The 17,295-nt window shown below is 46.4% G+C and overlaps 1 protein-coding gene across 2 annotated transcripts in view; it reads left to right on the top strand.

Annotated features, from left to right (window-relative positions):
• Positions 1-8,200: 8,200 nt before the first annotated feature.
• The window catches only part of JPH2 (junctophilin 2), a 78,326-nt gene continuing 69,231 nt past the window's right edge, over positions 8,201-17,295 (top strand). Inside the window, exon 1 of one of the 2 annotated variants that reach the window (XM_010384292.2) lies at positions 8,201-9,451. In XM_010384292.2, the coding sequence (XP_010382594.1) occupies positions 9,073-9,451 (379 nt within the window). In that variant the 5' untranslated portion in view covers positions 8,201-9,072. The remainder of the gene's footprint in view (positions 9,452-17,295) is intronic. The other variant, XM_030915852.1, reaches the window with a different exon arrangement.

Raw genomic sequence — 17,295 nt, 5'->3', positions numbered from 1 at the left:
GTGACAGAAGGTGCACTAGTTAGTATATCTAAGGCAGAAATTCTCAGACTTTTTGTAAGCACCTCCTTTACACTGACAAATTCAGGACCTAAAAGGTTTTGTTACAGTCTCCAAAAGGATATATCTTAATGTTTACCATATTAGAAATTTAAGATAATTTTAAAATATTTAATTCATTACAAGCTAACAATTTCTGAATGAAAAATAGCTTTTCCAAAACAACAAAATATTAGAAGAGTGGCATTGTTCTACCTTTTTGCAAATCTTTTTTAATGTTTGGCTTAATTAGAAGACAGATTCTCATATGTTTCTGCATTCAGTCTCTGGGATATCGCATATTGTGTGGTCTCTGGCAAACTTTTGTACACTTGTGAGTATGAATGTGAAAAAGGCAACTACAGGTTGAATATTGCTTACATGGAATACTTGGGACCAGAAGTGTTTCGGATCTCAGAATTTTTTTAGATTTTGAAAGATTAGCATTACATGCTTACCAGTTCAGCTTCCGTAATCCTAAAAGCCAAACTGCTCCAATGAGCAGGTCCTTTGATCCTCATGTCAGTGCTCAACAAGTTCTAGATTTTGAAGCATTTCAGATTAGGGAACGTCAACCTGTAATGTTTTAGTACTATGAAAATAATGTTGACCTCAGATTTCCTGAAAGGGCATCAGGGACTCCCAGGGATTCCCAGACCAAAATTTAAGCTTCTGGTTGTAAAGGTACCACCCTGCTTTCACCTCCACAACTAATGTTTTGGCTCACCTTTAAAAAAAAAACAAAAACTGGGCTGGGCGTGGTGGCTCACGCCTGTAATCCCAGCACTTTGGGAGGCCGAGGCGGGCGGATCACGAGGTCAAGAGATCGAGACCGTCCTGGCTAACACAGTGAAACCTGTCTCTACTAAAAATGCAAAAAATTACCTGGGCGTGGTGGCGGGTGCCTGTAGTCCCAGCTACTCAGGAGGTTGAGGCAGGAGAATGGTGTGAACCCAGGAGGCAGAGCTTGCAGTGAGCCGAGATCGCACCACTGCACTCCAGCCTGGGCGACAGAGCGAGTCTCTGTCTCAAAAATAAAATAAAAACTGGAGAGGAGTGGAGCTATTGTAATTAAGTAGTGAGCTATTCAAGTTCATCTTAAGTGGGCTTAACATGTTCTTTGAATTAAGACGAGTTCTTAAGCCTTTAAATCCCTTTTAGTTTGCTTTTCAAGCCAGCGGTCTGGTTATTTGCTTAGTGCTGTATGTTAGTGCAGCAATCACCAGAGAATGATGATACGTATGTTTTTCATACGAAGGTGTTAGGGGTGTAAGGATTGAAAAAGGCAGAGTTCCAATGACCTACTATCTCAAAATCCAGCTTGGATGAAAGTTTAGTCATTCCCGATTTGTGGGAATAAGCTGTAAGTTATCTACATCTCAGCAAAATCTTCCTCAAAACATGAATCTTGAAGTTAAAAATTACTTTGCTCAGACCCAATTGGGCCAACTTTAACATCAGGGTCCCTTTCTTTTGTGAATGCGACTTACCAAACTAATCTCCTTTCTCTCATACATCTAGGAAAATGGATTTGGTTTGTGGATTGAGGGATTAAGTCTCACTCTGATGTTCCAAAAAAGTAACATCCTGATTTCCACATGCCTTTATTGAACAAGTTTTCATTGAATGTTCATTCATTCATTCAATGAATGTGAAGTGCTTACAACACACCAGGGACACTGTACTAGAGCCTGGGAATCGTACAGTAAGCAGAATAATGTCCTTGTCCTCAGTAGAGAAAGGTGATGAACATGTAAGTTGTATGGAGAGAAGAATAATTAGGAGATAGGAAGGGGTAGGCTACCGATAGGGTTGCTATTTGGGGTGAGCAGAGAAGATGCTGTGATAAGGTGACATTTGAGCAGAGACCTGAAGGAAGTAAGAGAGTGAGCCATGGGGGCATCTGAGGGAGGGGCATTCTTGGCAGAAGGAACCACAAGGATGTCAATGCAGCTTGAGCAGGTGGAGTCAGAGAGAGATGGGTAGGGCCAGATCATGGAGGACCTGATAGGCCATTTTAAAGGTGTTGACTCTTACTGTGAGTGAGATAGAGAGCCATTTGGGGGAGCAGAGGAGAGAGACATGACCAGACTTTTTTTTTTTTTTTTTTTTTTTTTTTTGAGACAGAGTCTTACTCTGTCACCCAGGCTGGAGTGCAGTGGCACAATCTCAGCTCACTGCAACCTCCACCTCCCGGGTTCAAGCAATTCTCGTGTCTCAGCCTCCCAGGTAGCTGGGATCACAGGTGTGCGCCACCATGTCTGGCTGATTTTTTTGTATTTTTAGTAGAGATGGGGTTTTGCCATTTTGGCTGGTCTGGTCTTGAACTCCTGACCTCAGGCAGTCCTCCCACCTTGCCCTCCAAAAGTACTGGGATTACAGGCATGAGCCACCATGCCCAGCTGAGACTTAACCTTTTGAAAGAGCACTGGCTACTGTGTGCAGACTAAGGGAAGGCAAAGAGGACAGTTAGGAGGCTACTGCAGTGAGTCAGGCAATAGGTTTGGTACTAGGTACTTGGCAGTGCAGGAGATAATATGTGTTCTGGAAGGTTTTGTTTTGTTTTGTTTTGTTTTTAGACGGAGTCTCGCTCTGTTGCTCAGGCTGGAGTGCAGTGGTGCAATCTCAGATTACTGCAATCTCTGCCTCCTGGTTTGAGCAATTCTCCCTGCCTCAGCCTCCCGAGTAATTGGGACTACAGGCACATGCCACCACACCTGGCTAATTTTTGTATTTTTAGTAGAGATGGGGTTTCACCATGTTGGCCAGGCTGGTCTCGAACTCCTGACCTCATGATCCACCCGCCTCTGCCTCCCAGAGTGCTGGGATTACAGGTGTGAACCACTGTGCCCAGCCTGTTCTAGAATTATTTTAATCCAAATCCCTTCAGGGATTTGCTGAAGGACTAGATTTAAGGTGTGAGAGAAAGACAGGAATGAAGGTTGACTCCAAAGGTTTTAGTAAGTTTGGAGTCGGCTGGAGGGACAAATTTGCAAGTGGAAATTGAGAGTTTTGTTTGTTATTGTCAAATCTGAGATGCTCATGAGATATTTAGAAATGTTGAGTAGGGCCGGGCGCGGTGGCTCAAGCCTGTAATCCCAGCACTTTGGGAGGCTGAGACTGGTGGATCACGAGGTCAGGAGATCGAGACCATCCTGGCTAACACGGTGAAACCCCGTCTCTACTAAAAACAAAAAACTAGCCGGGCGAGGTGGCGGCATCTGTAGTCCCAGCTACTCGGGAGGCTGAGGCAGGAGAATGGCGTAAACCCGGGAGGCGGAGCTTGCAGTGAGCTGAGATCCGGCCACTGCACTCCAGCCTGGGTGACACAGCGAGACTCCGTCTCAAAAAAAAAAAAAAAAAAAAAAAGAAATGTTGAGTAGGTGGCTGGATGTCTGACAGAAGATCGGGAGAATGGTGCAGCCTGGGGATGCAGACTTCAAAGTCATCGGTAGAGGGAGTTTATGCAAAGCCATGTGACTAGAGACCTCCTCAGAAATGAATGTAGATAAAGAAGCCAGAGAATGAAGGTCTGGGACATTCCCAAGGTACAGAACTCGGGGTTGAGGAGGAACCAGTAAGGCAGGAGCAGAACCAAGAGAGAGATTCTGGAAGTCAACTGAAAAAGGATTTCAGAAGGGGTCATCAGCTGCTAGATGCTGGGAAGACCAGGAGCACCCACTATGTGCAGGCACTGGGTAGACACAGATGAGCTGCAATACCTACTGTACAACAGATGCTCAGGTTTTTTTAATAATTTAAGTTCTGGGGTACATGTTCAGGACATGCAGGTTTGTTACATAGGTAAGCATGTGCCGTGGTGGTTTGCTGCACCTATCAACCCATCACCTAGGTATTAAGCCTATTAAGCCCTGTATGCATTAGCTATTTATCCTGGTGCTCTCTCTTTTCTTGCTCCCCCAACCTACCCACAGGCCCCATCGTTCCTCTCTCTGTGTCCATGTGTTTCCATTGTTCAGCTCCCACTTAAAAGTGAGAACATGTTTGGTTTTCTGTTCCTGTGTTAGTTTGCTGAGAATAATGGCTTCTAGATCCTTCCGTGCCCCTGCAAAGGACATGATCACATTCCTTTTTATGGCTGCATAGTATTCCATGGTGTATATGGACCACATTTTCTTTATCCAATCTATCGTTGATCGACATTTGGGTTGATTCACTGATCACTAGAGAAATGCAAAATCAAAACCAGAATGAGATACCACCTCATACCAGTCAGAATGGCAATTATTAAAAAGTCAACAAACAAGAAACAAAAGATGCTGGTAAGGCTCTGGAGAAATAAGGATGCTTTTATACTTTTGGTGGGAATGTAAGTGAGTTCAACCCTTGTGGAAGACATTGTGGCGATTCCTTAAAGACCTAGAACCAGAAATACCATTTGACCCAGCAGTCTCGTTACTGATTTATATTCCCAGAGGAATATAAATGATTCTATTATGAAGATACATGCACACCTATGTTCACTGCAGCACTATTCACTATTTTTTGGAAAGAAAAAAATCCTTGCTTTAACAACTCATAGTTTGGGGGAGGAGCCAGCATGTGGGAAGGGCACTAGTCTAGCCAGGAAACCTGCCTGGAAAGGCTTCCAGGGCGATGAGTCTCGCTCTGCTGAACCTTCCACGGCTGAGAAGAACTCCAATGGATTTCTGGGCACAGTACTTCTCTTTGTTCCGGATTTTCAGTTCTCTCCCTTTGAGGCTCCCAGAGAAGCAGTCAAGCTTGAGAAGTTGAGCAGGAAATAGAGGGAGAAAGTGACCAGGGAACAGAACAAGGGAGTGGGAAGAGATCTGGGATGAAGAGAGGGAATAGGCTAGCTGCCTTTACAACCAGTTTATAATTATTTCAAGTTTATTTTATTTTTTATTTTTATTTATTTATTTTTGAGATGGAGTCTCACTCTGTCGCCCAGGCTGGAGTGCAGTGGCACCATCTTGGCTCACTGCAATCTCTGTCTCCAGGGTTCAAGTGATTCTCCTGCCTCAGTGCCCCCAGTAGCTGGGGTTACAGGAAGGTTCCACTACTCCCGTCTAATTTTTGTATTTTTAGTAGGGATGGGGTTTCGCCATGTTGGCCAGGCTGGTCTCGAACCCCTGACCTCAGATAATCCGCCTACCTTGGCCTCTCAAAGTGCTAGGATTACAGGCGTAAGCCACCGCGCCCAGCCTATTTATTTTTAAATTATAATAATAATTATTATTTTTGAGAGAGGATCTTGCTCCATCACTCAGTCTGGAGTGCAGTGGTATGATCACGGCTCCCTGCAGCCTCGACCTCCCAGGCTCAAGCGATCCTTCTGCCTCAGCCTTCTGAGTAGCTAGGACCACAGGCATGCACCACCATGCCCAGCTAATATTTCAAGTTTAGTAAATTCCATTGGATTTGAAGAACTTGCTTTTTCTGAGGAAAGTCTGTTGTAATGCACATAACACCACAAGAGGTCTCCCTTTCCCTGAAATGCAACCGTTTAAAAGGCAGGACGAATGGTAACTTATCAGAAAGCTCTGGGCAGGTAAGGCCAGTACCAAATTTGGCAAAGAATCTTACTTAAACTTTACAAAGTCATAGTATCCCTTTACCAGTAACTTTGTTTTTCAGTTTAAAATATGAGAATAAGGAGTGCTTCGATGTCAAGATATTTAATATTTGGGAAGGGTTCTCTCTTCCCTCTTTGATGACTATTAAGCCTGAAAAGTAATTTAGTATGTAAGAGTAATACTCATAAGCGCTAACACTGTTTATATGTGTAGTGTGTTCTGAGCCTTTTTACAGTATTAACTCTGTAATCCTCACCCAGTCATATAAGGTAGATACTGTTATTCTTGATACCAATAATCCTCTGAGGTAGGGACTTTTACAGATGAAGAATTTGCAGTTTAGAGAAATTAACAATTGGTCCCAGGTCACACAGCTTGTGAGGGGCAGGACTGGGATTTGAAGACATATCTAACTCCAAAACTACTCATCCTGCAGTAAACGGATTCATGAATCTTTATGTTATTAAACAGTTTCTTAATTTGAAATTTTACCATGGTTTTGTTGTTATTTTCTATCTATCTATTTATTTATTTTTTGAAACAGGATTGCCCAGGCTGGAGTGCAGTGGCACCAATATGGTTCACTGCAGCCTCCAACTCCTTGACTCAAGCGATCCTCCTGCCTCAGCTTCCCATGTAGCTGGGACCACAGGTGTGTATCACCACACCTGGCTAATTAAAAAAAATTTTTTTAATTGTAGAGGTGGGGTCTCACTTTGTTGTCCAGGTTGGTCTCAAACCCCTGGGCTCAAGCAATCCTCCAGCCTTGGCCTCCCAAAGTGCTGGGATTATAGGTGTGAGCCCCTATACCAGGCACTTACAGTGTTTTTAACCAGAGATGAGAGTCAGATTCATCTGACAAGCTTTTAAAAGAATTCGACTGCCCAGGTCTTCTCCCAGGACAATCTAATTCTGTAGGTCTCAGGTGGGGCTCTCGGATCTCTTTATGTTTTTAAGTTCTATAGGTGGTTCTTGCGTGTAGTAACCCTGGGTAGGGAGCTACCCTAGGGAGCTGCTATGAATGAACAGTGGTTAAATTCACATAGGTGGAACACCCTGCTAAGATGTAGCAATGGCCGCCTGGCCTAAGCATATGATTACAGTATTGAATCCGCAGCTCAAACTCCCCTAGCTTCCAGTTTGAGATGCTCTTCCCCTGACAGCAGAGCTGGAAAAAAGTTTGTGATTCCCCAAAGGCCTCAGTGAGAAGTGGCGAAAGCAGAACTCCCTGGGAGTAGCCCTGAAGTGAATTGTGCAAGCAGACTGTCAGTCAACCTGGCCAGGGCTCACACCTAACTACCCAGAGGACACAGTCTTTATCCACTATGTGCTCCCTGTCAGCTTGGCAAACAGACGGTAACAGTGAGCCCAAGAGGCTGGGTGCCTCTACCTGGTGGTGAAATGCAGATACAGAAGGGGCTCTTTAAGGTCAGGGGCTGTGACCAAGGATGGAACTAAGTCCTAAGAACAGATAACCCGCTGGAAGGAAAGCAGGGAACATTTTTTACCCACTTCCCGAACAGGAACAAGACTTCGGCAGTGACTTTACGTGGCCTAAATTATCATGGGGTTAGGAAATATGTCAGATAAATTTAAAGTCAGATAATTGTCTGATGTTCTCTAGCACCTTCTGTGCTTAATTCTTTCTCTTCCATCCCCATCTTCACACACACACACACACATACAAACACACACTCTCACCACACTCTCACAACACACTCTCGCCACAGACACTCTCATACACTTTCACACACACTCACACACGTTCACACACACACTCTTACACACACGTTCACACACACAGACACACACAGATCTTCCTAGTGGCTCTTACCTTTCCCAGAATTCCTCTACACTCCCATTAACCTTGGGCTTAGCTGGGATTTACAATCATTAGCTCTGGCCACAGCTTCTTGCCGTGGAGATTTATTTGTTCTTTTTACTGGAGTTTGGTGGGAACCTGAGTGGCTGGGAATCCACCCAGGCCCTTCTCTCCTGGCCCTGCCCCAAGAGCTTTCTGAAGTCTGGCCTCACAGTCTCCTAGGACACTAGAGCAAAAGACAGCTCGGAAAGGGAAATTTAAAAAAATCATGACCCTTGAGAATTTCTGAGAGGACCTCATTACAACACAACCCTGGGTTGACAGGAAGGGGACTCCTTTGACTCTCAGGGTCTGCTGGGTCTGCGGCAGGAAAGGCGCAGAGGTACCAAGGGGTGGGGAGAGGAAGCTAGCGGGAAGCCCAGTCTGTGTCTCAGGCAGCGAGGAGGGCAGGCTCCTCTCCCTTCTCTTTGCCTTTCAGGGGAAAGAGAAAGGGAATAGATGGTTGCTTCTTGCACCAGGTTCTCCGGGGTGGAGGGAGGAGCTCAGCGTGGTGCGTGAGCACTGGACTGAGATTTGGTGTATCTTCCAGACTGTTTCCACAGCCTCCCCTCTCTTTCTGACTTCCCTCCTCTGCTTTCGGAAGCACATGTGAAACTGTCTCCATTCCTTTCTCTTTAGGTCACTGGATTCCTTGATGGGGCTGGCAGTGGTGCTGTAACCCCAGGTCCCCTTAGGGCATGTGAGTGGTGATGGGGCTGAGATCTGCCAACCTCCTCGCTCTGGGGGATTTTCAGTGTTCCAGGACTGGGCGTTCTGCTGGTCTCCCTCTCCCCTCCCTTCCCCGCTTCCCCGGCGCCCTCCCTGCCCGCAGACCCAGGGGACTCTGAGAATGGAGGGCAGCTCTTATTCCCAGGAGGAAAAGACACCAGGTTCCCTGGGCTGCCTGCACTCAGTTCTCAGCCTCCTTCCTCGTCTCTCCAGCCACTGCCCGGGTCTGCAGCACGGGCACGATTTGAAATACCCCTCCTTCCCGCTTCGAAGGAGGCTGGGCTGGCCCTGGGTTATTTTGGGAGCAGCTTCTGAGATCCAATGGCCTTGTTAGGGCAACACTGACCTTTCCGTCCCGGGAGGAGGGCAGGATTGGAGAAGGGGGCGGGGCAGCGGCCGGGAGACCGACAGCCCCGCACACCCACTGGGGTGGAGAAGGGGGCCAGCGGGCTGTGGGAACCCAGCCTCAGGCGGGGGCTGTCACCGAGGGGAATTTCCCCTCTTTGAAAAGGCTGGGGACCCCTCCACCCCACGCTTTCACTGGGCTTCTTAAAGAGATCACACCATTTTCCCTTGGACTTCTTGGAAAGCAGACTTGGGACGCTTTGTGGGGACTTTGAACCTTTCCTTCCTGCTTTCTTCCCAGCAGGCAGCCTTGCTCTGGCTGGTGGAGTCGGGGCTCCTGGCATGGCACTGACTAGCCAACCCAGTGCTGACTCGGCGCCGGGGCTCTTTCAGCCTCTGCTGGCATCCTGCTTCCCCCCTCCTGGGGCGCAGTGGTGAGTCTGGGGGCCTGCCCCCGAGGGCACTGGAGGAGTGTTACAGGCATCACCCACGCCCTCTGCACTCACCCTGGAGGACGGGGAGGTTGTCAGGGGCTATGATGAGATGAGCGGGGGCCGCTTTGACTTTGATGACGGTGGGGCGTACTGCGGGGGCTGGGAGGGGGGAAAGGCCCATGGGCACGGACTGTGCACAGGCCCCAAGGGCCAGGGCGAATACTCTGGCTCCTGGAACTTTGGCTTTGAGGTGGCAGGTGTCTATACCTGGCCCAGCGGAAATACCTTTGAGGGATACTGGAGCCAGGGCAAACGGCATGGGCTGGGCATAGAGACCAAGGGGCGCTGGCTCTACAAGGGCGAGTGGACACATGGCTTCAAGGGACGCTACGGAATCCGGCAGAGCTCAAGCAGCGGTGCCAAGTATGAGGGCACCTGGAACAATGGCCTGCAAGACGGCTATGGCACCGAGACCTATGCTGATGGAGGTGAGGCCAGCTGGGGGCCTGCAGAGGTGGGGCAGGGCCAGGGAGGGTGAGAAACCCTGGTGGAGGGTGGGAAAGGTGTTGGGCAATTGGCACAGAATCAGATGGGCTAGGATGTGATTTGCTGTGTGGCTTTGGGCAAGCTGCTCTACCTTTCTGAGCATCCATTTTCTTGTAGTAAAGATGGAATGAATAAAGGGGTTATTGAGAGGATTAGTGGGAGTGCTTAGTACAAAGCCTGCCATATAAGTGCACACTCAACACGCAATAAAATATAACTACTACCGTTAGCATGTTCGGTATGCTCCAACATAAACAGCCATGGAATATACTCTAGCAGAATCGGATTCTAGTCTTAACTTTGCCGTGAAAATTATTTTCAAGCAATAGATCATGAGGAGTATTCATTCATCCACCTACCCATCTACCCATCCATCCATCCATCTATCCACTCATCATCTATCCACACACCAATCCACCCACCCGTCCATCCATCTATCCATCCATCTGTCCATCCACCCACCCACCTGCCTGCCCATCCATCCATCTACCCACCCACCCATTAATGCTTCCACCGAACCATTCATCTACCCATTCAGCCATTCATACATCTACCTGCCCATCCACCCATCCATCTTTCCATCCATCCATCCATCCATCCATCCATCCATCCATCCATCCATGATCCATCCATGGATTCTCTTTTTTTTTTTTTTTTTTTTTTTTTTTTGAGACAAGGTCTCATTCTGTTGCCCACGCTGGAGTGTAGTGGCATGATCTCAGCTCTCTGCAGCCTCGACCTCCCGGGATCAAGCGATCCTCCAACCTCAGCTTCCCTAGTAATTGGGACTATGTGCATGCACCATCATGCCTGGCTAATTTTTGTATTTTTTTTTTTTTTTTTTTTTTTTGTAGAGACAGGGCTTTTTCATATTGCCCAGACTGGTCTCAAACTTCTGAGCTCAAGCAATCTGCCTGTCTCGGCCTCCCAAATTGCTGGGATTACAGGTGTGAGACACTGTGCCCGGCCTACATTCCTTTTGTGTTTCCTTTTTAAAACTTTTAAAAGATAGATCTTGCTCTGTTGCTCAGGCTGAAGTGCAGTGGCACAATCACAGCTCACTGCAACCTTGAACTCCTGGGCTCGAGCAATCCTCCCATCTCGGCCTCCTGAGTAGCTGAAACTATAGGCACATGCCACCACGCCTAGCTAATTAATTGTTTTTTTCTTTTTTGTAGAGATGGGGTCTTACTATGTAGCCCAGGCTGGTCTCAAACTCCTCGGCTCAAGCAATTCTCGGCCTCTGTGGCTCACACCTGTAATCTCAGCACTTTGGGAAGCCGTGGTGGGAGGATCACTTGAGGCCAGGAGTTCAACACCAGCCTGGGCGATCTAGCAAGATCCCCATCTCTACAAAACGAAAAATCAAAAAACAAAGATAGGCATACAGGCAAACAATTATATACATTATACACAAGTATGTACAGATGCTGTTACAGAAAGCAGCATTGAGATTTGAGGAGGTCAGGAAATACTTTAAGTGGAGCTGACACCTGAGCTTGGTCTCTATAGGAGAGTTACGTTTGTGAGGGTGGGCGTGGGGCAGAGAGAGGAGTGAGGACAAAGGCTCAGAAGCATGAGAGTGGTAGTGGGTTAAAGAAACAGAGAGGAGTTTTCTGTGGCAAAACAGCCCTGTGGAGTGGCAGAGCAGCCGTCATTACCTAGTCCACGGGGTGTAACATTGGACATATCACTTAGCTAAGCCAGTTTCCTCATCTATGAAAAGGGACACTTTAGAATATCAGTACCACGCAAAATGTGGGCGGTGGGGGGACAGCATTAGCACCACCCATCCACCAGTTAGAAATGCAAATTCAGTGGCCCAGCCAGACCTTCTCATCAGAATCTCTGCGTATGGGCCTGAACGCTGCTTTCACAAGTTTATCAGGCAATTTTTATACACAGCAAAGTTTAAAAAGTATTGCTTTAAATTAGGGCCTAGCAAACCATAGATCGTGGGCCGAACTGGCCCAGTGTCAGTTCTGCACAGCTTATAAGCTGAGAATAATTGAAAAAAATAAGAAGAACAATATTTTTTGGCATGCGAAATTATTTGAAAGCCCCTATGTAACATCCTCAATTTTACTTCTTGTCCTGCAAAGCCTAAGGTATTTACTACCTTTTTTTTTTTTTTTTTTTTGAGGGAGGTTCTTACTCTGTAGCCTAAGCTGGAGTGCAGTGACACAATCTCAGCTCACTGCAGCCTCTGCCTTGCAGGTTCAAGTGATTCTCCTACCTCAGCCTCCTGAGTAACTGGGAGGACAGGCACCTGCCACCACACCCGGCTAATTTTTTTTTTTTTTTTTTTTGTATTTTTGGGTAGAAATGGGTTTTTGCCCCATTGACCAGGCTAGTCTCGAACTCCTGACCTCAAGTGTTCCACCTGCCTTGGCCTCCCAAAGTGCTTGGATTACAGGTGTGAACCATCACACCCCGCCCTACCTGACTCTTTATAGCAAAAGTTTGCTGGCTGCAGTTTTGAATGGTCATTCCAACTCTTTCTGATGCAGGATAATTCTATAAAGTCTTCCTAATGAGCTGCATTGGAAAGAGGAAATGACACAGATAACTCATAACTGGCTAATTTTTACAAATGACATTTGGTGTCAGAAGGCATTCGTAGGACATTGTATTCATCACTAGTGTCTCCTTTTTTTGACAGTGGCCAGGAAACGTGGGACTGGGGCTGGGATCAGGGCAGCTGAGGCAGGAAAAGGCATCAGCCAGCCCAGGGAGCAAGGTTTGTTGAAGCCAAGGCTGTTGGACACATTGGGAGCAGCCTCAGGTGCAGGATAAATTTGCATCTGGGCTGCCAGTTGGTGGGTGTCTGGATGTTAACGAGGTCCCTGGAGTTTGTGCAGGTGCCTATGGCTGCTACCCAGCACTGGCTGGGAACTGAACAGCCCTCAGCACAGATTCTGGCTTCACCACTTGCTAGTTGGGTGACCTTGAGCTGTTTTCTGAGCCTCCTGAATCTAGTGCAATTCAGTTCAGCAGATGGTTATGCCAGGCACAGTGCTAGGCACTGGACACACAGCAGAGAGCAAGCCTCAGTTTCTCTGGCTAAAAATGGAGATAATCCTTGAGTGTTTATGCGGCGTCTGTTACCTATGGTGCACTGTAGGCATGCGTAGAATGTTCGTTCCTGTCCCTCTTCTCTTCAAACCAAGGTGCGTGTGTGCGTGTGTGCATGTGTGTCTGTGTGTGCACGTGTCTGTGTGTGCATGTGTCTGTGTGTGCGTGTGTCTTTATGTGCATGTGTGTGTGTCTGTGTGTGTTTTGGGTCTGGATGTGGGTCACAGGACACAAATCTCTGGGTCAAAATGAGCATAGGAAACCATAGACCCATCTCCTAATATGTCTAAAAGGAAAATCTATTCATTCATTCATTCATTCATTCATTCATGCAACCAGTACTACTGGTCTGTTCCAGGCACTGCTTCACGGCAAGTTCTAGGCCGGGGCAGTGAGCAAGACAAGGTCCTCAAGGAGCTCCCTGTCCAGTGGAGAAGCATAAACTAGAAAACAAACATACACGTAATCTCCAGAAGTTACAAGTGTTATGGAAAAAAACTGATAGAGGCAGAAAAGGATGGTGTTCTTAGATGGAGTGGTCTCAGAAGCAGGATAGGGGGGCCTGGAGAGGAAGTAGGTCCCCTCAGGCAGACGGAATCCCGTTGCAAAGTCCCCAAGGCAGGTTTGAGGAACAGCACGAATGCCGGAGTGAGCGAGGGGTGCAGACATGGTGGGCCTGGGCCGGATCACACAGGCTTTGCAGGCCCTGGATTTTATCCCAGGTGTGCCCAGGAGCTCTTCAGGCCAGGTGACCAGAAGCCCTGCTGCTTTGGTTTGTCAGAGCCCTAGACTTCTCCCAGATGAGATGACCCCACATCCAGGGGCCCTGGAAACCTCACAGATTCTCTTTCCCAAGCCACACACGAGGTGCAACTCTCCAAAATTAGATGTGGCCACTGCTTCGGAAAATCTCTTTAATCAACCTGTCACCAGTCCCCCGAGGGTTTGTTAAGGATCTGCCCTCACCCTTGGCCCCAACCTGGGTATCACTGAGGAGAATGTGGACAAATAAGATCCTGTGATTAGGAACGGCTGTCTGGCAGCCCTGCCCTGGGTCATTCTCCTGGCCCTGCCACATAATTTAAACTCACCAAACCTTAATTTCCTTGTCTATAAAATGGACCTATCCTAATCTCTCAAAAGACTTCTCATGGGATGAATGAGTACTCAGTAAATGGTGATTGCTCTTATTACTATTGCTTATTATTGATTCATCCAGTAAAATACTTATTTAGTGACTATGATGCAGCTAGCACGATGCTACACCTGTAGTGTAGAAATAAGCAGAAGGAAAACGCTCCCTGTTTTCATAGCAAATCTAACAGGAAATTGTCCTGCAGTTCTGTGTTGGATGCTAGGTAGGGACAGACAGGGGAGTAACAAAGCCAGAACGGGCAGCTGACCAGACTCAGGCATTCAGGGAGGCTTCCTGAAGTCAGCTGCAAGCCGAGCCCCGACATACGTGCAGGAGTGAGCCAGGTAACAAGGGCGGCGGGAGACTCCAGGACGAGAGGACAGAGAATGCAAAAGCTGGGAAGTCCAAAACTTGCCACCAGCTAGGAGATAAAGCTGAAATTTGCATCTGATCCTCAAAGGTTCAGAAGGCTTCTCCACTGCCTCCTTTTCTGGCAGTCAAATGCTACAAAGGAAACAGCAGTTTTCTAAACTGGAGATGTCAACACATTAGTGGATGGTGAAGTCAATTCAATGGGTCAGGACCTGCATTTTTCAAAAGGAAAGAACAGAATAGAAAAGTATCGGAGTATTTCACAGAGAATAAGATAAAGTATTATTTTCTGAAATATTTATTCAGTTGGGGAGATACACATATACACGCACACACACCATGTGTGAATGTGTGTGTTTAAAAGTGTCTGCATTTATGTGTGTTTTGCAATGTAATATGTGTTTCTTACTGCAAGTCATGGTCCAAAAATTTTGACACTCATTGTTCTAAGGTGACTTGACTTGGCATCTTCTTCAAAGCCCTGCTATTCCCATCTCGCAGACCCCTCCCTGTCCTCTAGACTTTCTCTTTGGTCTGAGGATAAGTTCTCCAGCTCTCGCGTGGGAAGAGGAAGGTGGGGCTGGTGCAGGAGCTCTGGCCTTCCAAACCCTGTTGTAAGCTGCTTGGTACCCCTCCCCTCTCCTATAGCCCTCATTCCTCCCCTGGCCATATATAGCAAAGCTAAAAACAGCTGCTGACTTAAAGCACACGCACACGCCCCAGCCCTGAAAGAGTAATGTGCCTGTTGCTTGGCTGACTGTTCCCACCAAGACACTCACGGGCTCCAGGCCTCCTAGAGTCTTTAGTGCTTGTTGTTTGCTGAGGTTCTGGGTCCTGGGGCCCTTGCCTTGGCCTCAGAGACCCCTAAATACCCTGAAACTTCAGGCGTGATATGAACACATGTGCAAGACTATCTGTGTTTTTCTGGGAGGCATTTTCTCACATAGTCTCAGATTCTCCAAGTCATCTCTGGCTCAAAGAAGTTCCAGAACCACTGATGACTTTATTAATCCCGTCCCCAAAATGTGCGCTGGAAGAATCAAGCCCGAAGTGGACTTTTTTCCATAAAGCTAATAAAAATAATAACAGTAAGGCCAATTGTGGGCAGACTGCTGGAGCCCAGGAGTTCAAGACCAGCCTGGGCAACATGGTGAAACCCCATCTCTACAAAAAAGAAAAATACAAAAATTAGCCAGACATGGTGGCACTCGCCTATAGTCCCAACTACTTCAGAGGCTGAGGTGGGAGGATTGCTTGAGTCTGGGAGGTCGAGGCTGCAGTGAGCCATGATCACACCACTGCACTCCAGGCTACATAACAGAATGAGACACTGTGTCAAAAAAATAAAATAAAATAATAATAATGATAGTTAACATGTTTGGAGTGCTTACTAAGTCCCAGGCACCGTTCCTAGCACTTGAGGCACTTGAGGTATGTTGTGTTATTTATTTATTTATTTATTTATTTATTTATTGAGATGGAGTTCCACTCCTGTCGCCCAGGCTGCAGTGCAATGGTGCGATCCTGGCTCACTGTAACCTCTGCCTCCTGGATTCAAGCAATTCTCCTGCCTCAGCCTCCTCAATAGCTGGGACTACAGGCGTGTGCCACCATGCCCCGCTAACTTTTTGTTTTAGTAGAGACAAGGATTTGCCATTTTGGCCAGGCTAGTCTCGAGCTCCTGACCTCAGGTGATCCCCCTGCCTCGGCCTCCCAAAGTGCTGGGATGACAGGGGTGAGCCACCGCGCCCAGCCTGCTGTGTTGTCTAAACCTTCACCCAACAACCTCATGGAGATGTAGTTACGGCTCCTGTTTTACATATGAGGAAGCTGACATGGAGATCATGTAAGTAGCTCGCTCGAGGTCGTCTAGCTAATAAGAGGCAGAGATGCAATTTGATCATAATAAGTGATCATTAAACATTTGGTATTATAAATAAGTATTTTAAATAATAAACAGTAAACAATGATACAGAATAGGACATGCTTCATAATTCGTGAGACCCAGTGCAAAATGAAAATGTAGACCCCTTCTTTAAAATCATTAAGAATTTTAAGATGGGGACAACAGAGTATTAACCCAGGCGCAGGGACCTTCTGAGTGCTGGGTCCTACGAGACTGCATAGTTTCAGCACCCACGAAGCTGGCCTTGACAATAGTAATAACTGTGCCTGGTTACTAGTTAATGTGTCTTTATTATGTACCAGGCTCCAGCTAAGAGTCTTATGGGCATTGTATTACTTAGGTTTCCTCATAACCCTGTCATCTACTACCCTAGTGGCTTTTAAACTGTTATAATTGCAATCCCACTATAAGATATGTATTTTATTCCTTCTCTGGGCAGTGAATGCAAAAAAAAAATACGTATTTTACATTGTAATTCTGTATCTATACACATATAAAAAGAATGCAAAACTGAAACAAACCATCGCAAAACAAGATTTCCCTTCCTAGGTATGATGCTTGCTATTTTCTCTTTTATTTTACTTTGTTGACAATTAAATGAGGCCCTGATCCATGTAAAGCTCTTAGAACAGGGTATGGCATGTGTTAGTGCTTTCATTACTAATGTTATTATTATCATTACATGCTGAAAAGTTGAGACTTTATGTTTAATTATGACGATTGGGTCAAAAACCCAAGCGTTTGCACTCTGGATCCAGTTTTCTTTCTTCTGCTCAAAGCTTATGATTTAAGCTAATGTTAGTCCAATTGACTCTGAACACAGGAGCTACGTGATTTTGCCAGACTGAGCAGTAAGTACCTGGTGTCACATTCTCTGGGCCTGTGATACATGTTCCTTGCAGAGAGAAGCTTGAAGGAACTTAACTTTCATATTTATTTATTTATTTGCATAATAGAATATCTTTTCTGTTGATCAGTTTGTCTATCTTTATGCCAATGTCATGCTGCCTTGGTTACTATAGGTTTATATTGTCATAAAATCAGAGTAAATCCTTCAACTTTGCTCTTCTTGTTCAAGATTGCATTATTCTAGGTCATTTCTATTTTAAAATCAGCTTCTTCAGCCTGGGCAACAGAGTGAGACCCTGTCTCAAAAACAAAACAAAACAAAACAAAACAAAACAAAACAAAAACAAAGAAAAGAAAATCAGCTTCTTGATTTCTGAAAACACCTGCTGGGATTTTGATGAAGATTGTATTGGCCAGGCGTGGTGGCTCAAGCCTGTAATCCCACCACT

This window comes from Rhinopithecus roxellana, chromosome 13 (assembly GCF_007565055.1).
Source record: "Rhinopithecus roxellana isolate Shanxi Qingling chromosome 13, ASM756505v1, whole genome shotgun sequence".
Classification (NCBI taxonomy): domain Eukaryota; kingdom Metazoa; phylum Chordata; class Mammalia; order Primates; family Cercopithecidae; genus Rhinopithecus; species Rhinopithecus roxellana.
The sequence above is the reverse complement of the archived record's forward strand: the minus strand, read 5'-3'. Positions and strand labels throughout refer to the sequence as shown.